General features: G+C 33.9%; 1 protein-coding gene across 4 annotated transcripts in view; it reads left to right on the top strand.

The window, feature by feature from the left end:
• ANO5 (anoctamin 5) overlaps nucleotides 1-25760 on the top strand; it is a 94173-nt gene that overhangs the window by 4278 nt on the left and 64135 nt on the right. For 3 of the 4 annotated variants that reach the window (XM_012456480.2, XM_012456481.2, XM_064365105.1), the window contains exons 2-4: nucleotides 6743-6789; nucleotides 16390-16437; nucleotides 23439-23480. In XM_012456480.2, coding sequence (XP_012311903.2) covers nucleotides 6743-6789; nucleotides 16390-16437; nucleotides 23439-23480 — 137 coding nt within the window. The remainder of the gene's footprint in view (nucleotides 1-6742; nucleotides 6790-16389; nucleotides 16438-23438; nucleotides 23481-25760) is intronic. The other variant, XM_064365104.1, reaches the window with a different exon arrangement.

The following is a 25760-nucleotide window of genomic DNA, read 5'->3' as shown; positions in this document are numbered from 1 at the left end:
TTTGACTTTTTTTTTTTTTTTTTTAATGAGGTCTTACTCTGTTGCCCAGGCTGGAGTGCAGTGGTGTGATCATAGCTCACCATAGCCTCGGTAAATGTTCATTCTTTAGCTGACTTATGATACAGTTAATATCGCAAAGGCAGTTTGAGAGTTTAGCATTGGAAAAGGCCATTAAAAGTTGAATGTTAAGTTGTTTGTATCTTTATAGCTACGTTAAGCATTGTGTTCAGCTAAACCACCTGACCTTTAGTAATGTTAATATTTGATTACAGACATTTTATTTTATACTGCTAGTAAGAATGTAAACTGAGAAGACCAGTTGGTAAATACAAGTGCTATTTTTGGGCTGTGGATTTGCTGGAGTGTGTATTCTTAGTAATGTGCTTTCAGTGAAAACTCAAGACTCAGTCTTTCAGCTGGCTTTACTTTTGTCACATATTTGACAATTCTCCATAGTGACTGGAACCAAATCTTTCATATGCCTGGATTCTAGCCTGCAGGAAGAGTATAGTCGTATCCATTCATTTTAGAGGAAGCTGAAGGAATAGCAATAAGCTGACAGAGTTGTTGGCTTCAAATCCCCCCTCTTCAGTCAGGCCTCTGTTTTGACAGAAGTTTGGTGATTATGCATAGTTATAGCATCTTTATACTCTGTGAGGGAGTGTGAAAGTGTCTGAGTCTATGGTCTGTGTGAACATCTAATTGTGTGTGTGTGTATGCATGTGAGAGAGCTGGCAAGCAGTAAGTGCAGCGGTAAGAGGGCACATGGTGTGTGAGGAGATACATCTATTCTCTTGAATGTCCCAATGTTTCAGAAAAGGATGCAGTTGACAAAATGTGTCCCTGTTGGTTCTCTGGAGCTTACAGTCTTGTGGAGGGTTGTATAATTGGGCTAGGTGTCCAGAGATTGCTGCATTCAAAGTGATATGGAGTAGGTGGGAGGCCAACCCAGGGGTTAGTTGAGGACTCAGGCAAGGCCTGAAGGGAGGAGGTCTAGGCTGATATAATGTGAAAAATAAGCAAGAATTAGAAAGGGAAGAAAACAGGTGTTAGTTCTAGAGAAAGGAAGCTGTAATTTTAAAGATTAAAGTGTGAAAGCAGAACTAGTAATGATACAAGGGAATCTGGAGGATTCATATTGTCCCTTTTCCACATTCTCAAATAAATGCATTGCATCAAATTTTAATAGCAGTTTGAAAATATTTTTTCACCTCATTGTTTTATGTTAAATGGAACAGAAATAATTAGAAAAAAAGAGGGGCTAGTGTTTGCAGTTTTTCAACTTTCTTTTTGTAAAAATGGAATTGTAAAACTCTTTAAACCTAGCTTAAGGTTTGCGCTTGTCTGATTGTTCTGTGATTGTAACTATATTTTCTTTGATGCATCATTCTTCGGCATAATAGTGATGGTTTTTGTCCTTAAAAAAGAAAAGGCTCCCTAAATCAATGTCAACTATCATATCTTGAGACAAAGCTCTTACTTAGAATACTATTCTTTATCTATTCATCATAAAGCCATGCTAACTTGGTCTTCTTTTCATTCACATATCCGATGAGAGATGATCAGGATCAACTGAGTTTTGAGCTATATGTTTAGGCATTAATCATGGGTAAAACTCATTGATGGTAAAACTGTCTGACGTTTAATATTTTTTAATCATATCTCTTTAGATTCTTATCATTTACATGAGAAATCCTGCACTCAGAAAGTTAAGTGGTATAGCTATAGTTGGTTAGTTTTCATGTTTTGCTTAGAGTAAAATATTTTAAGAGCAGATCCTGCAACACAAAGATCTGAATATGAAAGGAATTATTTCAAATTTATTCCGATACTCTGAAACGTAGACCAAAGAATTTACAGTAGTTTTGAAGCTTAATGTTAGAATAGAATAATAACAATATCAACAAGAATAACATTCATTTACCTCCTGCATGCCAAGTACATGCATTATCTATTCAGGGTTTGCACAAACATTATGAGATAGACAACCCATTTATGACAGTTGAGAGCTTTGAATTTACGTCATACTCTTGCGATGGAGGCTAGGAAATGTTTTATTTGCTTGAGTACATTAACACAGCATATAATTAGGGTTCTGTTAGCAAAGAAGGAGGAGGAGGAAAAATAATTGTTAGTACTCTGTAGCCTCTGTTGTATCAGTCACCCATCATTAACAGACTTTTCTATTTTATTAAATGGCATGTTCTCAAATTTCCCACATCTAGGAATCTTCTATTTCATCTTATCATAACATATTTTTTATGAAAATTGGTATATTTTCTAAAACAAAATAAATTTAGTGATAAAAGTGCATTGTTTTACTTTAAAAAAAAAAGTTTCTTTAATCTCTGGCCTGCTAAAATATAATGCAGATATTTTCATATCTGCATTTACATTCACTCTGTTGTGATGTGTTGTATTCTGATTGAAGTGTATAAAGAAAATCTGGCCTCTTACAGATATATAGTTGAAAAGGGAGGATAATTTTAAAGACTTTTCATACGATTATGGATGTTCTTCTCTGATTTTCCCCCAAATTAAACGAATAATATGTTCTTTACAGTTAGATGTAATGTAGAATTTGAAACCATTGAAATGAATTTTCTGTCACTGCTTCATTAAAATCTATTGTTCTGTCTTGCACCTTAAATGTATCTTTTACTCATACATGGTTTTGTAACATCATGTATTGCTTATCTGGAAAACAGTTGTCTACTGAATTATACAGATCTTCCAAATGTTGACATATATCATTATAAAATACCGAAGCGATGCTAACATCATCACTGATCTCATCAGGAATGCCTTGGGGATCTGTTAAGGTCACAGTGACAGACACAAGTTTACAAAAATTATTTCATTTGCAGCTCGAATCTTATCATTGGTAATAAATACTGTCAAGTGTTTTCAATGAAGTGATAGATACATGTCATTAATTTTTGAGGTAATATCTGATAGTCAAGTCTGTGTGACCCTATATATTTTCCAGTCAATCTTTCAACTAAAATGGTGTTTAATGAAAAATTTAGCTACTTTAGTTTGCAATGTAAAGTACTTTTTCATGAGGCAACTATGGTACTTTGAAATGCAGCATCAGCTCTTCCTGCATTCTTACTGTTTCTTTATAGATTATTAAAAATTTGTGTGTTCAGGGTCAACATTTTATAAAATTAATAAGCTTTAGTGTTTATCAAGGACATTTTTAGGTTAAACTAGATTTTTGTTTCCTTTTTGTACTGACAGTGCATGATGGTAGAGAATATAATGACTACCAGTATAGTCTGGTGCCATGGCCTTGATTCATGTGATGGCAACAGTAGTTTAATCCCATTGTTTTTGCATCGTTGGTGCAAATGTCAACAGAATGACAAAGACAAATATTATTATAAAAGTTAAAAAATATGTAAATTTGACACATACAAAAAGTAAAATAAATTATATCTTGACAGGGGTTGGCAGATAGTACTTTAAAAATTGCTGACAGGCTGAGCGCGGTGGCTCACGCCTGTAATCCCAGCACTTTGGGAGGCCGAGGCGGGTGGATCACGAGGTCAAGAGATCGAGACCATCCTGGTCAACATGGTGAAACCCCGTCTCTACTAAAAATACAAAAAATTAGCCGGGCACGGTGGCGCGTGCCTGTAATCCCAGCTACTCAGGAGGTTGAGGCAGGAGAATTGCCTGAACCCAGGAGGTAGAGGTTGCGGTGAGCCGAGATCATGCCATTGCACTCCAGCCTGGGTAACAAAAGCGAAACTCCGTCTCAAAAAAAAAAAAAAAAAAAAATTACTGACACAGGATTTGAATTATCACCTAGAAGGAGAAGTTATGTGGGTGTGTTATGTACGTGTGTGAGTTCAGTTGTCTCTCAGTATCCACAAGGAATTGGTTTCAGGATCTCCCACTGGTACCAAAATCCTAGGATGCTCAAGTCACTTATATAAAATGGCATAATATTTGCAGGTAACCTATGCACAGCCTCGCGTATACTTTAAATCATTGCTAGATTACTTATAATATGTAATACAAAGGAAATGCTATGTAAATATTTGTTATAGCTCTTGGCACAGGGCCAATACATGGCAAGTTATCAATATATCTTGGCTTATCATTTGCAGCCACAGTAGTAGATGAATTTGGCTCCCTCGCTGGCTTGCTCATTCATTTTTCAATAAATGTTTATCAAGCAATCTTTCATTTGCCAATCAGTACACTAAAAGAACAAAATCAGACATTGTGTTCACTTTTCAGGGTAAAAAGGTTTTATCACTCTTAGGGATAAAAAGATATTAATCAAAAAGCACACATATTCATGTAAAATTGAAACCCTGACAAGTGCCATCAAGTAGCGATACATCAGATGCTTCGAACTAGCCAGATGAGTGAGAGAAGGCTTCCCAGGGGAGAAAATGACTTTCAAGCTGATATCTGAAGGATGTGAAGAATTACCCAGGGCAAGGTGCGGGGTGAGAGTCTGTTATTCCCGTTTGTGCTCTTAGAAGAGAGTACTACAGACTGAGTAGTTTCTAAACAATAGAAGTTTATTTTGTCTATGTTCTGGAAGCTGGGAAGTCCAAGACGGGACCACATCTGGTGAGCCCCTTCTTGCTGTGTCATAACATGGTGGAAGGCATCACTTGTTGAGAGAATATGCACATGTGACAGGGCCTAACTTTGTTTCATAACAAATCCACTCTTGCAGTTACAGATCCATTCCTGTGATAATAGCACTAATTCATCTATGAGGGCAGAGCACTCATGACCTAATCCCCTCTCAACATTGTTGCATCGCAGGTTAAGTTTCCAATACAAAACTTTGGGGAACACATTCAATCTATAGCAGAGGGCATTCCTTGCAGAGGAATAATTGTGTGTTAAGGCCCCACAAAGAAGGAAAATGGAACTGAAGAAGATATAAGGGTCTGAAAGGAGACTAGTGGGCCAGACTTAAGAGCTCAAAAGGGTGAGGTTGGAGAGGTAGTTTAGTTTTAGTTAATTTTAAAGAGTTTTGCTATTTGCCAAAGGCAAAGAACTTATATCGAGAATAACCCCATCTTATACTAGCAAAGCTATGAACCATAAATCTGCTTTTTGAAAGAAAATAAAACTATAAATATAATAAAAGTTTCTTACAAACCAGTATTCATTTTCACATATGGTCTTGTTTTAAGATAAACTTCTGTATCTTCATGTACAGATCAAAAACCAAAATGTTCCTCTGTGGAAAACTTTGGACCTTATCCAGTAGTTGACCTATAATGGTTGAATTTCTGTCAAATGTAAATTTATGTATATAATGGGTTTAAATTTTTAAGAGAATGAGTGATTTTTGTAATCTGTGAAAAGGAATTGGGCTATCATACTTGGGTTGTGAAAAAACTATACAAATGGTAGATTTATGTTTTCATATTTTTGGGTTTTATGCTATTGCTTCATTATTTTTTACTTATAAAAACAAGCATTTGTTTCTCACAGTTCTGGATGATATGAAGTCTAAGATCAAGGTGCTGAACTCAGTGTCTGGTGAAGGCTTGTTTCCTGGCTCATAATGGCATCTTCTTACTGTGTCTTCATGATGGAAGAGGGAAGGCAGCTCTCTGGGATCTCTTTAATAAGGGCTCTAATCCCATTCATAAGGGTTCTGCACCATGAGCACATTCAGACCATAGCACCTGAAATACTCAGTGTTCTTTGGCTTTGTAGACACATCATTCTGATTTCTGCCTCAATCTTCATAATGCCTTCCTCTGTCTGTTTCCTCTTCCTTCCTAGAAGGGCATCCATCATTGGATTTAGGGCCCACCTTAAATCCAGGATAACTTCATTTCTAGATCCTTAACTAATTGCATCTGTAAAGACTGTATTTCCAAATTAGGTTTCAGCCTGAGGTTTCAGATGGACATGAATTTGGGTGTGAGAGAGACATTAGTCAACCCCTACAATGGTTCAATATCAAGTTTCAATATAATGAGGTATCTTGTTCTGGCTCTCTGTCCAGTTTCATTCACTGGTTTTTTATTCTATTTCTAAAATTATAGTCACAAACTTGAACTTAAAGTGCGAACATTTTATACCATTCCCACTGTGACATTTTCTCCAGAAAAATTTTACATAGGAAGTTTGTGACTTAAGTATTTCTTAGGGCTTTTTCAAATTGGAATCACTAGAAAATTTCAGTTCTATATTTAACAATTTTTAGTGTCATAAACTTATTTGAGCTTGTATTTTAGTGCAAATGACTAAATGCATAACCATTACAAAGCTATCCGTGTGTAGGGAAAACTTTGGCCTATTTAGAAACTGGTAGTACTCTGATAGTGTTCTACTTGCAACCTGTCTGGTTTGATTTCAGGAAAACAAGCTGAGAGAATATTAAATCTCATATGATGAGAACTAAGAGATATCAATGGATACTCTATTGGATATTTTCCTCTTAGTGGTTTTGTTGTTATGGATTGGTAACTGCATTGATCATAGTAAAGTTTATTTCTCAGTAATTGAGATTGTATTCTACACATCAGTATTTTATGCTTTTCCCATTATAGACAGTTTTAGGTAAGACTTCTTTTGGAGTCTATTTTAAACAACTTAGCTCCAGAATAGTCTTGTGTCTTTTCTTCTAGTATTTTTTCTTTGAGTGTTTTAATTCATTGAATTCCTATTTTATCTTTATGCAGACTTTTGAACATATTCTGATCATCTGGCTAATTTAACATGTTTTTCTCTTTCTTATTTAATTTAGGGGAAATAGCCAACAAAGACATAGACTACTCTTTCCAAATGAGTGAGGTAAGTTAAATATATATGTATTAGCTTCCTTATAAATCAGAATAAAAAAATATCAAGATAAGGTTAACTAAGTCTTTGTACTTAATTACTTATAATACTTTCTATTTTGTCCTCTAACTTATTCATTTTTTAGTAGCTAAAGCAAGTTCCATGTTCCATGCAGATTTAATATTGGATCTTTTCTAGATGTTATAAAGGAACAAACAGATGTTTGAATTTCTTTTGAGGCTCTGTTTGAAATAAACTCAGATATGCTGAGCATTGATATATGAGATACTAGTATTTGGCTTAACATTTTGCTACAATGTAATGCAAGCGTAGTCTATGGTAGCTTATTATTTAACAGTTATTGGTATATGATTAGTGCCTATTTATGACTCTACTGGGGTTCAAGCTGAATTGCATAAACACAGTAGATAGAACAATAAATAAATTAAATACAACTTGTAAAAATTCAGAATTATTTTAACCAAAGGCCTTCTTATATTAATTGGCCAAAAGATACAAACAATTTATATGGCTCTATAATGAATATAAGCATGTTAAAGGCATTTCAATGAAATAATTTTTCTGATAGGCTCTAGTTGATACAGAATCCTATGCGTAGCTCTCACAGAGGTAGATATCCTTGAATGGTTTCAGGATGTCTAGCCAGATGTAAACAGGGTTTTAAAAAATTTCCAGGAATAACTGAAATTCCTGCTTGGAAAACACATCCTTCTAAAATAGGTTGGCTATGTGCTAGTTGGCTGAATAAGCTCATTAAGATTCTCAGAAGTTACAGAGTTTCTTTAAAAGTTCAGTGACCCACTAGTCAGAATGGCTATTGTTAAAAAAATCGAAAAATAACAGATGCTGGTGAGGCTGTGGAGAAAAAGGAATGTTTATACACTGTTGTTGGGAATGTAAATTAGTTCAGGCATTGTGGAAAACAGTGTGGCAATTCCTCAAAGACCTAAAGATAAAAATACCATTTGACCCAGAAATCCCATTACTGGGTATATGCCCAAAGGAATACATCATTCTTTTATAAAGACACATGCATGTGTATGTTCACTGCAGCACTGTTCACAAAAGCAAAGACATGGAATCAACCTAAATGCCCATCAATGACAGATTGGATAAAGGAAATATGATACATATATATTATGGAATATTATGCAGCCATAAAACACAAGATCATGTCCTTGGCAGAAACGTGGATGGAGTTGGAGGCCCATTGTCTTTAGCAAATTAATACAGGAACTGAAAACTGCAGGTTCTCACTTATAATTGGGAGCTAAATTAATAGATCACACAGATACATAGAGGGAAACATCACACACTGGGGCCTTTTGGAGGATGGAGGATGGAGGGTGGGAGGAGAGAGAGGATCAGGAAAAACAACTAGTGGGTATTGGGCTTAATACCCGGAGGATGAAGTAATCTGTACAACAAGCCCTCATGACACAAGTTTATGTATGCAACAAATCTGCACTTGTATCCCTGAACTTAAAATAAAAGTTAAAAAAGAAATAAAAGTTCAGTGACCTAAATGGTGAGAGAAACAACATGAGAACCAGAGGGAACTATGAAGATCACATAGGATAGTGATTTTACAGTGTTTGCAGATCAATATATAAAAAGAAATAAGAATTTACACAAAGAATTTCTGAAAACTGTAGACTCTTGGGCTCAAGCTGAGACTGCTAAATCAGTATCTTTGGGAATAACCTGAGGGGCATGACTATAAAAAAAGTACTCCAGGTGACTCTGCTATTGCCACTAAAGATGAAAACCACTGTCATAAAGAAATGTTGCCACAACTTAAGTGATATCACGTGGCACAGAATACATATTTATTGAGTGAGTGGGTGAGTAAAGACGATCATTTGGAAATAAAGTATATGAAACATTAAAGTTTTCATGTCTTTGGAGTGGACTGAGGAAAGATTCATTTCATAAGATTGATCCAGTTTAAATGATGTCAAATATGCTGTCATTTTCAGTTTGCTTATATTGGCATAATAATAATGTGCTCCTCACATCTTTAGATGTATGATCATGTTAACTTCAATTACAGTTCATGTTTTTTGATTCTGTACATCTTTCATATTTATGTATACCAGGAATAAGCTTCTAGAACACAAAAAGATTTTCATCAGGTCATATGCACGCTGATTCTTACCTATTTGTACGTTTCAAGAACAATGGTTAGTGCATTATTGACTTCAAGTTCAGGTTTTCGCTTGAAACAACTTTCCTCAAATTTTAAGCCTTTATGTTTTAGCTTGCCAAATTGAGAAATTTATTTAATTGAATTTAAATTATAAAAATTCCAAAAATATAGCTTCTAGGTTTGTTTGTTTGCTTGTTTGCTTTTAATTTTGCTTTATAAGAAAGCAAGTGACAGGACTGGATTCATTCCGAGGAGAATAGCACTGTCATACCAAATGCCTATTAGACTCCACAGCATGTCTTTTTCAATATAAAGGACTTTGGAGTAAAACTGACATCTCTCTGAAGCAAAGACAAAAATTGGCTGTTAATGTTTAGAATTATTAAGTAGATATATTATTATTGAATTAATTAGTTCAAAAGTGAATGCAGCTCTTGCTTCCAGAAAGCTGGAGCAGAGGAAGTTTTCCCTATTCTTTTTGCTACCTATGGCTGAAACTCCTGGAAAATAAAACAGAAATATCGACATAGGGAATAAACAGAAAACAAAAAAGATAAAATGGCAGAGTTAATTCCTAATACATCAAGAATTTCATAAAATGTAAATGGTCTAAACACACCAATTAGAAGACATATTTGCAAAGTGGAGCAAAAACATGATAAATGCATCAAAAACCTATGTTATAACAAATCTATACAAACATTAACTATAATAAAGGAGTGCTACATTAATATATGTAAAGTATACTTTAGAGAAAATAAAATTACCAGGGCATAGTGGGACATTACGTAATGATAAAGGATCTATCCAGCAAGACACATAGCAGTATTAAAGGTACATGCAAAAAATAACAGCATCATAATATGTTAATCAAAAACTAATAAAAAAGAAAGAAGTAATATACAAAATCTATAATTATAATTGGATACCTTAGTATCACTATAAATGGAACAACTGAATAGAAAACCAGCAAGGACATGGGCAAACTCAACGTCATCAACCAACAGGGTATTACTGATATTTGTAGACTACTCCACCTAACAACAGCAGAATACACATTTATTTCAAATGATGATAAAATATATACAGCATTAGTTTGTTTTTACACTGTTATAAAGAACTGTCTGAGACTGGTAAATTTATGAAAAAAAGGAATTTAATGGACTCACAGTTCCAGAGGTCTAACAGGAAGCATGATTGGAAGGCCTCATGGCAGATGGTAAAGGGCAAGCAAGCATATTAGCCAGGCATGGTGATGGTACCTGTAATCCAGTTACTTGGGAGTCTGAGGCAGGAGAATCACTTGAACCCAGGAGGCAGAGGTTGCAGTGAGCCAAGATCGCACCATTGCACTCCAACCTGGGCAACACAAGTGAAACTGTGTCTCAAACAAGCAGCGAGCCGAGATCGCACCATTGCACTCCAGCTGGGGCAACACAAGTGAAACTCTGTCCAAAACAAAACAGAAAGGAAGGGAAGGGAAGGGAAGGGAGGGGAGGGGAGGGGAGGGGAGGGGAGGGGAGGGGAGGGGAGGGGGGAAGGAAGGAAGGAAGGGAAGGGAAGGGAGGGAGGGAAGGGAGGGAGGGAGGGAGGAAGGAGGAAAGGAGAGGGGAAAGGAAAGGAAAGGGGAAAGGAAAACAAACCCAAAGCAGGTAGAAGAAGGAAATAATAAAAGCAATTGAAAACCAGAAAGTATTAGAGAAAATCATTGAAAGCAAAAGCTGTTTCTTTGGAAAGATATGTAAAACTGACAAACTTCTAGCCAGACTGGCAGAAATGGGGTTGGGCTGGGACATATAAGACGAATATCAGAAATAAAATAGGATATATCAATATGGATTCTGTAGATATCAAAAAGATAATAAAGGAATACTACTAACAACTCTACACACATAAATTTGACAACTGAGATGAAATGGACCAATACATCAAGAAGCACAAACTATAATCCACTCAATATTAAAACAATAATTTGAATAGTGCTGTAACTACTAATTAAACTAATGCATAATTTAAAATTCCCCTAAAAGACATCTCCAGGCTTAAATGGTTTCGCTGGAGAATTCTACCAAATATTTAAAGGAGAATTAGCATCAATTTTATACAATCTCTTCCAGAAAATAGAAGAGAAACAGACACTTTCTCAATTCGTGTCAGAGGCCTACATTATTTTGGTACCGAAAGAGACAGTTAAAAAATAAAAACAAATTCAGTAATATAAAAATAATTATGCACCATGACCAGGTGGGGTTTACTCTAGTGATGGAAGGCTCTATTCATGTTTTTTTATGTGTGGAGGGGACAGAGTCTTGCTCTGTCACCCAAGCTAAAGTACAGTGGCACCATCTCCACTAACTGCAATTTCTGCCTCCCAGGTTCAAGCGATTCCCCTGCCTCAGCCCCCAAGTAGCTGGGACTACAGATGTATGCCACCATACCCCCAGCTAACTTTTGTAATTTTAGTAGAAATGGGGTTTCACCACGTTGGTCAGTCTGATCTGGAACTCCTGACCTCAAGTGTTCTGTCCGCCTTGGCCTCCCAAAGTGCTGGGATTACAGGAGTGAGCCACTGCACCTGGCCTCCATTCATTTTTTGAAAAACAATTGATATACGTCACCAAAGGCTAAAGAATAAAAATCATGTGATTTTTTATCAGAAAAAAAATTGTGAAAATTTAACTCTTATTTGCTAAAAACAAACACAAATTCTCAGAAAACCAATAATAGAGAGGAACTTCTTTGACCTGATAAAGATCTCCATACAACAATTACAGTAACATTATATTTAATGGTAAAAGACTAAACACTTTCTTCCTAAGATCAGGAACAAGCCAAAATGTCTTCACCCTTCTTATTAAATAGGGAATTAAAAGACAAAAAAGTAAAACAAAAGGTACATATCAGAAAGGAACAAATAAAACTCTCCCCATTTCCAGATGACGTGATATACATAGAAAATCCCAAGAAATCTACAAAATTAAAGACAAAAACAAAATTTCCTAGAACTAAGTGTAAGAGCGTTGTAAAAAATAAGAAAATTATATAGAAATAAGTTTATATTTCTATACACTAGTAATGAGCACATGGAAACCTAAACTGCTATACAAGTTAAAATCTCTGTATAACATTTCATAGACATAGACAAGATTATTCAGAAATTGTATGGAAATACAAAGGAAGTAGAATAGGTAAAATGATTGTGACAAAAAGAAGACTTTTATTTTAAGACTTGTTTTTTAGCTGTAGTGTAATGAAGACTGTGTGATATTTGGAGAGGGATAGGCATGTAGATTAATGAAACAGAATAGGGATCCCAGAAATAGCCCCACACAAGTATAGCCAGATGATTTTGGACAAATGTGCAAAAGCAGTTCAATGGAACAAACAGGATGGAACATTTGTATATTCATAGGCAAACCTATGAACTTAATCTAATGTTATACCTTATACAAAAATTAATTCGATATTGATCATAGACTAAATGTTAAACATAAAAGTATACAATGTTTTGAAGAAAAAAATGAATCAAACTGCTTGGAAATCAGGTCTTGGTGAAGAGTTTGTAGACATGCCATATCTGCAAACAAAAACATCATCTATTAAAGAAATGCATAGATAAATTGGAGTTTATCAAAATAAGAATTCTTGTTCTGTGAAAGATTCTGTTAAGACGATGGACAGGCTACAGACTGGGATAAATATTTGTATATCCTGTATCAGACAACGGACTTGCATCTGTGATTTATAAACAACCCATAAAATTTCAATATTTTACAAAAACAAACTGCCCAATTAGAAAGTGAGCAAAATACATGTTGAGATCTTTCACTAAAGAGGAAATGTGATGGCAAATAAGCACATAAAAATATCTGCAGTATCACTAGCCACTAGAAAATACAAAATAAGATCAAAGTGAGATATAAATATATGCCCATTAGAAGAGCTAAAATATGAAATAGTGACAATACAAATTACTAGTGAGGATGCAGAGAAACTCGATCTCTCATACATTGCTGGTGGAAATACAACATGGTACAATCACTCTGGAAAACTGTTGAGCAGTTTCTTAAAAAACTAAATTTTCATGTCAGTTGGGTAATTATACTCTTGGGCATTTATCTGGCAGAAATGTAAACATATATTCACACAAAAAACTAAACAGATATTCATAGCAGCTTTATTTGTAGTAGTCAAAAGTGGAAACAACCTAAATGTCCTACAGCAGGTGAATGGTTAACCAAGTGTGGCACAGCCTTATCATGGAATACTACCCCTCAGTAAAAAGGAATGAACTATTAATAAACACAACTTGGATAGATCTCCAGGACATTATGCTAAGTGAAAGAAAAATCTTAGAGGAACACATATGTTACGATTCCATTTTTATGACACTACTGAAATGACGTTATAAAGATGGAGCAAATTAGTGATTTCAAGGGGGCATAGATCTTGTAGGGAAGGAAAGTGGACATAAATTTAAAGGGTTAGCATGAGGGAGATCTTTGTGGATGGAATAGCTCTACACCTTGACAGGCCTGGCTCTTACCCAAATGCACACATGTGACAAAATGACTTTCAGCCATACAGAACCATTTAACTCATGTAAGCTTCTTGATTGTGATATTTTACTATGGTTATGTAAGATGTAAATAACCATTAGAGGAGACTGGGTAGGGGTTACATGGATCTCTGTGTATTATTTTGACAAATTCCTGTGATGCTATAATTATTGTAAAATAAAAAGTAAAAAAAGTAAATATAACTTATTTCACTTTCTTCAATGCTAAATTATATTTCTCTACTGACACAAAACAAGCTCTACACGTTGCAGTCAATTTTTTCACCCCATTTATGTCAATTTTCAAAAAACAGTCTAATAGAATATTCATCCAACTATTGGATTAAGGCAGAATTTACTAGCATCAATGATTTTTGTCCATTAACAAATTTATAGATATGATGAATGTGTAGGCTTTTATAAGACAGAAGAATATGTAGAAATTTTAGGTCTATTATTTCAAAATTATTTTATACTTTGAAAGGGTCTTCTGTGCTTTTCTGATTGCTTAAACATTTAAAAAGCTATTCTAGTTTTACTTCTGATTTACAATTAGTGTGAGTCCATCATTGGACATTGTTACAATCTTTTTGGCAATCCAGAGAATGCATGTGAATTAAACATGGATGATATGATTAATATATTAAATTTATCATATGATCACTAGAAAGTAAGCAAAAATTAATTTTAAAAAGCCAACATTTATTGAGAACTTCCCATGTATTATTTAATTTCACCGTATGGAAGTTATGGTTTAGAGAGGTTAACTTGCTCAAGTTTACAAATGTAATCAGTTTTACATATGTATTTAATAGGTTTTATATAATTGAAGAAAAAGATTATGAAGCAAACTGAAACTATGTAAATTGTTTTAATGTTAAACCTCCTATGTTTTGGAGCTGGGATTCTGAACACAGATAATCTGATTCTAAAGCTTCATATTCACTGTAAAATAATACTTTAAAAATTCTATTCCAAGAATTGTGTATAGAAGTATTTTCTTTCTGAATCTCCAAATTATTACTACTTAGGTTCAGAATATTTAGGATGGCTATTCAGTTTCCAAGATTATTTATAGCTCCTCTGAATTTTGCCATGTTTTATTACGAGTAGAAGTTTGTGTCAATCATCCATTTATTAATTTCATTCCATTTTGTACCATTTCAGTCAATTCTTTAATGGTTGGGGTCAGGGAAGGACGCAACCTGAGTCATGAAGCCACAGCTACAGTAGAGGAGAATGTAGGATCGAGAACATCAAGGATTCTCCTTTTGCCTAAGTTTAAGCTTATTAAGAAATGAGATAATGATTCAGCAAAATGTAGAAGTAATCTATTTTATTTTACATTCTGCAAAGTGAAAATATAACCACATCTTTTGATTGGAAATCAGAGCAAAGATTTTTTCCTAAAGGGAGAGATTGTAAAGTGACTGGCCTTGTTACTTTTGAATATAAGGTTTCCTTCTATCCTTCTATAAGCAAAATAACTAACATTTGTATAAATGAAATAACTCAAATAATTGAAAAAACTTATCAGAAGTCAATATAAATGAAGCTATAATAAATTTGTTTATTAGCAGAAATGTAGCTGCACAGTTTAGAGGCTGTTGTTTCAGAATTGAGTGATCAAGATACTCTTTAACTTCATTTATTATCTGTTGTATTTAGATGAGCTAGTGGAATTAATTCAAGGCCCATAAGTAGATAGAATCACATATAAGTGGATTATAATTATAACTATATTTTGGGCCTGTATTTACTCACAGATCTCAGTCTTCCCACAACTCTTCCCATCTGTTTCAGTATTACTTTAGTACAATAGATTGCATTCATCTTATAATTTATATTAAATATAGTAGCATGAAAACTGTATATTTTCAAAATTCAAAATTATCTTTCATTCTCTTTTAAAGAACACAGAGAAATTATTGCTTTTGTGGCACATTCTATTACTTTACTTGTAGAGCATTGGGTATATTTCCAAGGTGCTCTTTGAGTATTTTTAAAATATGTCAATAGCATGTTTTATCTCCTATTTTGAAAACTGATTTTTCCCAGCATTATTTGGGCATAATAAGATGCTAATTGTGATTTTTCCAAGAACAAGGTAAGTGAATTCCAATCTGCATATGAATTTCAGATCATTTCTGTTAGTTGCTGTCTCTCCATATATTCTATTGTACCTGTCACTAGAGACTGCTGAGAAATGATTGGGCGTTATCTCAGGCCTGTGTCCTGTGGTGTGTGGACCATTGTGTAACCTGAGAAGTTGGGAATCTACTGTACACAGAGGGAAGCATCACTATTGCATTAATTATAAATGGTTTGTGTGTATTTTATACATGTATGGCTTTTTTGGAAAGGTTATACATTCAAATTCTTAAGAATCCTGATGGTGCATTTTCCAAAGTATTCCCTTTAATAATTTCAAATATATATTGAAGGGCATAAAATAGCCAATTAATTCTGCCCTTCCTGTGGGCCTGTTCAGGATGCAGTATCATAAAATGATAGACCTCCTTGTTATTTCTTTGTATATAGTAGTTCTTAACCATTTCTTGTATCCATTTTTTTTTCATGATTTTATAAAGCTACCTCCCAAATTCTAATTCTCTCTGAAGGTCACTCTCTCCCCTCACTGCACAGACAAACGCATCCTGCCCCACGGGCACATTTACAGATACATACCAGAAATACATGAACACACATGCATGTGTATACACGTATATATGTCCACTGTTTTGCATATGATTTCCAGGTGGTTCCAGGTTAAGTGTTTCTGCGTAGAGAATATAGAGTTTTTGTTAGTGAATCTTAAAAGCTCCCTTTGCTCCACCTGCACTATTAATAACATAATTATATCTTCCTCCGGTACTGTTATCAGAGCCTGAGCAGCAGAGAGACCAGCTTTCTCATCAATGAAGAAACAATGGTAAGCAGTGACCAGTACTATCCTTTCTTGCATGGACACAAATGGGACATCTTTTTGTAGTCTGCAATGGTGATGCTCTCTTTTTCACTTCAGTTGTTTGACATGCTCTTCTACATGGTATTTGAGAATGTATTACTTTAGGAAAAAAAGTAGTTTCTGTAGGGAAAAAAAATGACATCAGACATATCAATGAGAATGACACACTAAGCATAATACTTTGCTTGGATTTTATTTTTTTCCAGTTTTACAAATGAGAAAATGAAGGGTCTAAGAGGTGTAATGAGTTGACTAAAGTTATCCTTATGTTTAAGGGGTTGATCCTTTACTAGCATTCAAGTTTCTGAGGCTTAGTTCAGTATTCTTTCTCTGTTACATCACTCTTCTTGTCTGTATGTACATGGCTGAGGATGATCATGAAGAAGTACAATTCATTTAAAAATCAAACTTAAATATCAATTAAAAGGTGAATAAAGGGACAAAAAGTTTTCATTAGTTTCTTAGTAAGTAAAAAATGCTGTTTGGGAAGATGGGGAAATAGAGTTTTATTCTTATACTAATAATTTTAACATAAATGATGGTTTGCTTTTCACTAGGGTACCAATATTTAGTATTCTGGAATGAGGATTGTGAAATTGATCAAATTAAAACAATTGAAATGTTGTTGGCTTGTTTTCTCTATTTATTTATTTTTACTTTTTTTTTAAACCATGTAAAGCATTTACATGATTCCAAAGTTGAAATCCACAGATCAAATTACATTTAGATGAGGCTAAAGCTTATACAATTTTGATATCACTCTTTAAGAAACATATGAAAACATATCTTACTTTAAAACATTTACAAAAATATTTTACCATAGGAACACATTGCTAGAGGCCTTCTTAAACCCTTGGAAGGGGCAGATGGCAAGTAAGATCCCCTGAAGATTAGACTTTATTAGCTTGACGGTAAATCTATTTTAAGTTGAAAATATGAAAGTGTTTTCAGAGAAATCTTTCTTCTTGGTCCTCTCAATCCTTTTATATAATAGTTACCATTTTTGTTTGGCTTATTTTTCCAATGCTATTACAAATGTTGCTAAAGTGAATACCCTTGGGAATTCTTATATATTTTGGTCATTATATTTTTGGTCATTTTGTATTTATATTTTGGTCTTATAATATTTTGGTCATTTTATTTTTTGGCATGGAATTTATTTATCAGAGAAAAAAGGTGTATGTAATTTTGCCATACGTTGCCAAACTCCCCTGATTTCTGTATTTGTAACAAACGTATGAGAGTACCTGTTTCCCCACAGCCCTATCAGCAGTGTGTTGTTATGCTTTTAGATTCTTGCCTGTCTGATGATAGTGGGATAGATAATGGCTATTGGTAGCTATTCCACTTAGCACAGTATCTTAGTATCGTTTAAAATTGCATTTCTCACAATATGTGTGAGATATTTATCTTTTTCTACATTGAGTGGTCATTTAAATTTACTTTACTAGATCACTTTGTTCATATATCTTGTCCATTTCCTGTCAGTTAGGTTTTTCTTTTTACTTTTTTTTTTTTTGGAGCACTTTACATATTTATCTCCCTGCCTGTGATACAAGTTGCCGATACTTTCCCCAAATATGTTAAATATCAATAATTTAATTTTTAAATTCTAAATGACTTTAAAATGACTTAAGATATTTGATTCACTATATGACATTATCTTTGATTAAACAGTTGTTAAACAGTAGGCTTCTTTTTAAAAATAAACTTTATATTTTAATATAGTTTTGGATTTTATTATAAATAAAGTCTAAACAGAGTTCCTTATACCCCATACTTATTTTCTCCTGTTATTAGAATCTTACATTAGTATGGTACATTTGTAACAATTAATGAACCTATATTGGTGCATTATTATCAAATAAAGCTCATGCTTTATCCAGATTTTCTTACTTTTCCCCTAATTCTTTCCCTATTCCAATATCTCACTGGGGATGCAGCATTGCATTTAGTAGTCTCGTCTCCTCAGACTCCTCTTGGTTGTGATGGTTTCTTATACTTCTTTTGATTTTTATATCCTTCACAGTTTTGAGGAGTACTGGTCAGGTATTTTGTAGAATGTCCTTCAATTGGGACTTTCCTGATTTTTTTTTTTTTTTTATGATTAGACTGGGATTATGTGTTTTTGGAGGAAGATAATAGAAGTATCATTCTCTTCATGTCATATCAAGGGTATATTCTGTCAACATCACTTTATCACCCTTGATGTTTTAACCTTGATTACCTGGCTTGAGGTTGTGTTTAGCAGGTTTCTCTACTGTAAAATTACTCTTTTGTTTTTTTTCTCCCTTTCCATACTGCATTCTTCAGAAGAAAGTCAGTATTTGAAGCCTACAACAAAAGGATTGGGATTATGCTCTCCCTTCTTATGGATGAATCAATTACTTGGAATTGTTTTTTGTGTGTGTGGGAGATCTTTCTTCCTTCCTTTTTGTCGCTATGTACTTATGGATGTTTATTTTATACTTTATGTTATAAACTAAATACTACTTTATTTTCTTGCTTAAGTTGTTCTAGCTTTGGATATTGGGAGTTTTTGTTTTTGTTTTGTTTTTATTTAGTGACAGTGTCTTGCTCTGTTGCCTAGGTTGGAGTGCAGTGGCATGATCATAGCTTACTGCAGCCTTATACTCCTGGGCTCAAGCAATCCTCTCACCTCAGCCTCCCTGAGATTACAGGAGTGTTACCAGCACACCCAGCTAATTAATTTTTTTAATTGGGTCTCACTGTGTTTCTCAGGTTGCTCTCAGTTTCCGGGCTCAAGCAGTCCTCCCACTCAAGCTTCCTGAGTGGTTGGAATTACAAGACATAAGCCATATCAGTTGGCTGGGAGCTTTTTAGTTGACTTGTGTATACCCCTGACATACCCCTATTATTATTATTATTATTATTATTTAGTATTGTTTGGAGTATTTCCCAACTTTCTGACAAGATGCTCCAAGCTCATCTTGAACATTTCCTGCCACAGTCCTATAATCAACTGTGTCTCCATGAAATTTATATATAAATGTATGTGTGTGTGTGTAAATATCACAAAAGAAAAATCTGTATAAATCAGGGTCCTGGTAGACCTACTTAGTGTAGGATAGACTTTTACAAAGATGGAGTGTAAGAGAATCTCAGTATGTATAGGTCTAGTAATCTTTAATTTATTAAAATCCATAGAACTGAAGGGAATAGGTGAAGGAACACTTATTGGAACCCAGAAGGAAAACATCATCTACTGAAGACATTATCAAGACGCTCAGTGACCTTTAGTGAGGGGACACAGCCTTTCTTAATTCAACCTTGAGAAGGAAAACACTCTTATTCTTTCCAATCATTTGTGAGAAGCAAGAGGTCAAGGGAGCTCTTTGTTGCCTGCACAGGGCAAAAAGCAGGGTGGAGAGTAGGGGAGAGGGAATGTGCTAGGATAAACCATAAGAATATCACTGGATGTGTTTTCGAGGAAAAAAAATGGAGTCTTGTGGTTTCTACTATGGTTTCTACTTACGGTTTCTACTGTGATTATTATGATAGAACCTCAATATAAATTATTTTATAAATATAGAATAATATAATTAAAATTTTTTTGATATAAAATAGTGAACAGTGGACTTGATTGAGTACCTAAGTGGTTACACAGATTGTCAGTATAGAAAGGTCACTAAGGCCACTAAATAAAATACAGAAAGATAGAAACTATTATGCTTAAGAGAACTATCTTAAAGTGACTACTGCAGAGGATTAGACAGAATAGTTTCATAAGTATTTAGAGTTTATTTAGTAAGCAAAGAATGGGAATTGAAAGGACACACTAAAGGTGATTAAATAATGACAGATATGCAATTAGCAGATTTTGAAGGAGTGTGGGCCTTGTTAACCTCAGGGATGATATTCCAAATATTTAATAACTGATATGGCATAGGCACAGACCAATCAGAAGGGACCTTTGAGTAAAATGATAAGAAGCAATTAGTATGAATATAAGCACAGTTTTTATAATTGATCTGTGCATATACTTAGATATTATTACCTTATGATTCAGTCATTCATTCAGTCTCCTAGTGATTTCATCCAGTTTCAAGGCTTTAAGTACAATTGATATGCCATCTCAATTCCCAAGTTAAAGTTTTGAGCATGATCATTGCTCCTCAGTTTCACTTTTAAATACCCAAATGCTTCTTGAAATATGAATATTGATGTCTAAAAGATATCTCAAGATTAATAGGTCCAAAATGTAATTCTGGATCTTCCCCTACAAAAATTAAAAAAAAAAAAAAAACTGCTTGTCTGAAGTCTTTCTCATCTCAGCAACACCCAATATATTCTTTTAGTAGCTCAAGTCAGAATTTAGAAAAAGTTTTCTTCTTCATTGGTTCTACATTGGACACAAATGCATCCATTTTAAGTATGTAGTTTGATGAGCTTTAACAAACTATACTTCATGTAGAAGATTTCCATTACTTCAAAAAGGTCCCTTTAGCAATTTTCCTCCTACTCTATTCTAGGCAACTGCTGATTTGTTTTTATTTCTAATGTAATATATAAATGGGATTTTACAGTATACACTATTTTGTATCTGGCTTCTGGCTGCTTTTGCTCATTATAATGTTTGTAAGACACATCCAAAACTCCAAATATTACTAATAAGTTGATTATTTTTGAATATATCTGTATTACATATATTATTGTTTATTTTATTGTTCAGTAATATTTCATTGTATGGATAAACTGAAATTTATCCACTCATCCATCCATTCATAGATATTTGGATAGTTTTCAGTTTGAGGACCATTATGAATAAAGCTGTTACGAACATTCATGTAAGAACTGTTCGTATAGATGTATATTTTCATTAATCTTGGGTAATTTCTTGGGAGTAGAATTTCTGGGACCCGTGGAAAATAAAGGTGTAATTTTATGTAAAACTGTCACACTATTTTTAAAAGTGATTGTACTATTTTTTATTCCTACCAGCAATGTATAAGGGTTCTAATTGCTGTACGTCTTCACCAACATTTGATATTAATACTGATATTGATATTGATAGCTTTTTAATTTCAGTAATTCTAATGGATGAATAATAGTGTCTTGTGATTTCAATTCTCATTTCTTTTATAAATAATGATGTTGCCCTTCTTTTCATGGGCATATTGGACATTCATAGATCTTCTTTTGTGAACTATTCAAATCTTTTCTGCATTTTAAAAAATTGAGTTGATTATCTTTGTACTGACTTATAAGAGTTGTTTATGTATTCTGGATAGAAGACCGTTGTCAATCTTATTTATTGTGAACATTTTCTTCCAATTTGTTTCTTACCTTTTCATTTATATACAGTGATTTTTAGAAAAGCACATTTAGAAGTGTAGAAGTTCAGTTTGTCATATTTTGTCTTTTACCATCGATGCTTTTTGTGTTCCATTTAAGAAATATTTGCGTACACCAAAGTAGGGGAGATTTCTAAGATTTTCTTCAGTTTTATAGTTTTAGTTTTTATGCTTAGGTCTATGATCCATGAAAGTCAGAATGTGGCCCTGCATGGTCCTTTAGTGTAGGACTCTTTGATTTCTCTTAACAATTCTTTAATGAATTTAGGAAAAACATCTGAGAAAACCAGTAGCCTGTTAATCTCATGAAAGATACCAAGAAAATTAAAATACTGAGGTGAAAAATTTCAGGCCATCATAATAATATAGTTTAAAATAGACTTTCTGCAATGACCAACATTTGTCTTGTATCTTTTGTGTTTTAAATAACAGCAATATTAACTCCTCTATCTACATATAGAAAACATTAGTTTACAGGGCAGGAATTTTCACTCCAATAGTCACTAGTTGCTTAGGCTTCTTCAGCGCATTCCAGGAAGAGACTAGTTTAAGTAATTGTATTGGATTATTTATCTATTCGTTACACTATAAAATACACACAGTTCTTGCTCTTTTATGCTATAGGTTTGGTTTTCTTTCAAATATAGTTGAGTATCCCAGATATTTTTAGATAATTGCCTTTGTATTTTAAATAATGACCACATAATTGAAAATTGGAGACATCTCACCATTTGAATAATTGAATGACTTTTTATGTATTCTAGTATATTGCATGCTTATATGCTCATGAAATTTAAAAAAAAAAAACTTTTTTAAACTTTTCATAACACACATCATCCCAGTATAAATGTAGTAATTTTACTTTCTTTTTCTGGTATATATAGGAATACTTAACAAAAAATATCTATTTTATTTTATATTCTTATTTCCATATTTTCCTTCATTATTTTTTTTCTCTCTTCTCTTCCTTAATTATATCCTTTGAAGAAACATGGTTGGAGATGGAGGTCATTATCCCTGGCAAACTAACACAAAAACAGAAAACATATACTGCAAGTTCTCACTGATAAGTGGGAGCCACATGATGGGAACACACTGACACATAGAAGAAAACAACACACTGGGGTCTTTCAGAGGGTGGAGGTTGGGAGGAGGGAGAGAATCAGGGAAAATAACTACTGGGTACTATGCTTAATACCTGGGTGATGAAATAATCTGTAGAACCAACCCCTATGACACATATTTCCCAATGTAACACATCTGCACATCCTGCACATATACCCCTGAACTTAAAAAATTTGAAATAAATAAATAAAATATAAATCCACAAATATTTATTATTTTTAGCCACTGTTTAAAGAGTTTAGGAAAATTTATTTGATGTCTCCTTTTGTTTTTTCTTTACATGTTTATTGCTTTCTACCCATTTTTTCTTCCTTTTTCCTTGGTAATTTCTGTCGTCCAGCTTGAAATATCACACACACACACACACACACACACACACACACACACACTCTCTCTCTCTCTCTCTCTCTCTCTCTCTCTTAGAAAATAATCCTACTGAGGGTTAGTTGGTTTGTGTCTGTTTTTTGGAATCTTTACTGTAATTCTGGGGCAGGATTTGCTAATTCTTTATTGGTTGCTTCACAGCCTGCAAAGCGATACAATTTGTTCCTGAGGCGGCGGCTTATGGTAAAACCAGTGCTGAATGATGCTGCTTATGCTCTGGGTGGCTGCAGTGATAGCCTGAGTTATTTTTCTTCTAATGAATAATTTGATTTGGGGGAACTTTGTTACTGGTTCCTAATCCCCAGGCAATTGAAGTTTAAGAATAGTGATTTTTAATTGGTTTTGGATTAGATGAAATCTATAGATCCTCCTCCTAACATGTATATACATACTGTATATACATACACTCACACACACAGAAAAATTCATATGGTTTCAGAGGTTTATGAACTCTCATCAGGAATTCAGGGTTTTATTTTGTTTTGTTTTCAGATAGGGTCTCACTCTATCGCCCAGGTTGGAGTGCAGTGGTGCAATCAGGGCTACTGCAGCCTCAACCTCCCAGATTCAGGTAATCCTCCTACCTCAGCCTCCTGAGTAGCTGGGGTCACAGGTGCACACCACCATGCCCGGCTAGTTTTTGTATTTTTAGGAGAGATGAGTGGTTTCATCTTGTTGTCCAGGCTGATCTTGAACTCCTGAGCTCAAGCAATCATCTCACCTCGGCCTCCCAAAATGCTGGGATTACTGGCATGAGTCACCATGCCCAGCCAGTAATACAGGTTTTTGAACCACAGAATAACTACATCCTTTACAGAGAAGCCACTCAGTTGTTTACATAATTACAAATAGATATTTCTAAGGACAAATCAAATGTAAACACAAACAAATGCACACACATACTACAAAATATATTTATATCATGTTTTGAGCAAAACAAAAGCATGATGTGTTTTAGTAATACTCAGTTATATTGACAGAATTATCAGATTTTTCTGCCTCAGCATTAACTGATTTTTATTAATAGTCCTAAGTGATTTACAAGGCTCCCAGTGATTGTTTTCATATTTAAAACAGATTTACAGTTTATCATCAGGATATTATATAATGATAGAAATTTGGGTCTTCCTAGCTAGCCTTTGGCTTTCATTCATGAAGACAGTGTGCATACCCATTTTTGACTGAGCACTCAGGAAAATCATTGGAGTTACTGTTCTCTTAGCTACTTTGTCTATTTCCTAGTTGTCAGATACTCTGAATGTGACTTTTGTTAATTCCTATGTGCACATGTTCTGTCACCAGAACTGCTCTCTGTGTACTCAGATTTAGCTTGTATAAACAATATAAGTACCTGTAAATATATTAATTTTTGAAAACAAAACAAAAAATAACAAAAATCCCTCTCATATAAAATATGACCGTCACAGACTTAGAGTAAGAGGACTACTTTTTCCCCTCTAATTTTTGAGCTTTGATTTTACTTAGTCTAAGTAGTATATTTTTTCTGCCTCAGTTGACTTCCAAGAATTTTAGTGAATTTCATAAGATGCTAATGCTGTGATGATTTACAAGAGTGCCAATGATTTGTTTGGTTTTGTTTTTTCTTTCTTTTCCATTTTTGGTGATTTATAGTCAAAGTATAATGTGATAGAAGTTTTATTTTTCTCAGATTCTTTTAGGAAATAGGAGATTATTATCCTTTGGCCCAGGTGAAGAGAACTCAGGCATAACATTTGAGTGACTATATCTTGGCATTTAATCTGTAGGTTTCCTGGATGTTTTTAAAAAATTTTTTTGTTCCATTTTCCACTCATTTCTTCCTGTGCATTGGAGCTAGTTTTTTCTGAGACACATCAGCTTTGCATTAGCTGTATAAATGCACTTACTTTGTTCATAAACCACAGATCAAACATGAGATTTATGACTTATTTGCATATAACTGATCTACATTCATTCCCTTTTCTGGGAGGCCTGTCTCACCTGACTTGGGTAAAAAATGCCATAGGGTAATATAAAAGAAACTCAAAAATTAATAGAAACAATGGTGTGAAAATTAAAACCATATAGTTACTCATTTGCACGTGAGCTAAAGCAATTGGAAAATTATCTCATTGACAGCCACTATATTATCTATTTTCATAATTCTAAGTATAATACATGTAGGCCATTATAATTATTAAATATTACATATAAACTTTGAAGAAAATCAAGTAAGTCATACATGGAATCTCTTCCTTCTGAAGCTCTCTAGTGTTTTTGCTGTTTTGAAAGTGAAGGAATTAATGAACTAACTATACAACATGTGAAAGTTGAACTTGAAAGTGTGATTATTATACTAAGAGAATTCTTGCAAATTTAAACAAAGGATTGATTTTTGCTCACCTGGGAAACTGATGTTGAAGGATGAGTTGCATGAAACCTGCCTTGAGACACCAGCTAATAAGCTACCTGCTTTCTAATATT

This window comes from Aotus nancymaae, unplaced genomic scaffold (genome assembly GCF_030222135.1).
Source record: "Aotus nancymaae isolate 86718 unplaced genomic scaffold, 86718_ANA_hifiasm-v0.15.2.pri h1tg000059l, whole genome shotgun sequence".
Classification (NCBI taxonomy): domain Eukaryota; kingdom Metazoa; phylum Chordata; class Mammalia; order Primates; family Aotidae; genus Aotus; species Aotus nancymaae.
This window is presented reverse-complemented; position numbering and strand designations above follow the sequence as displayed.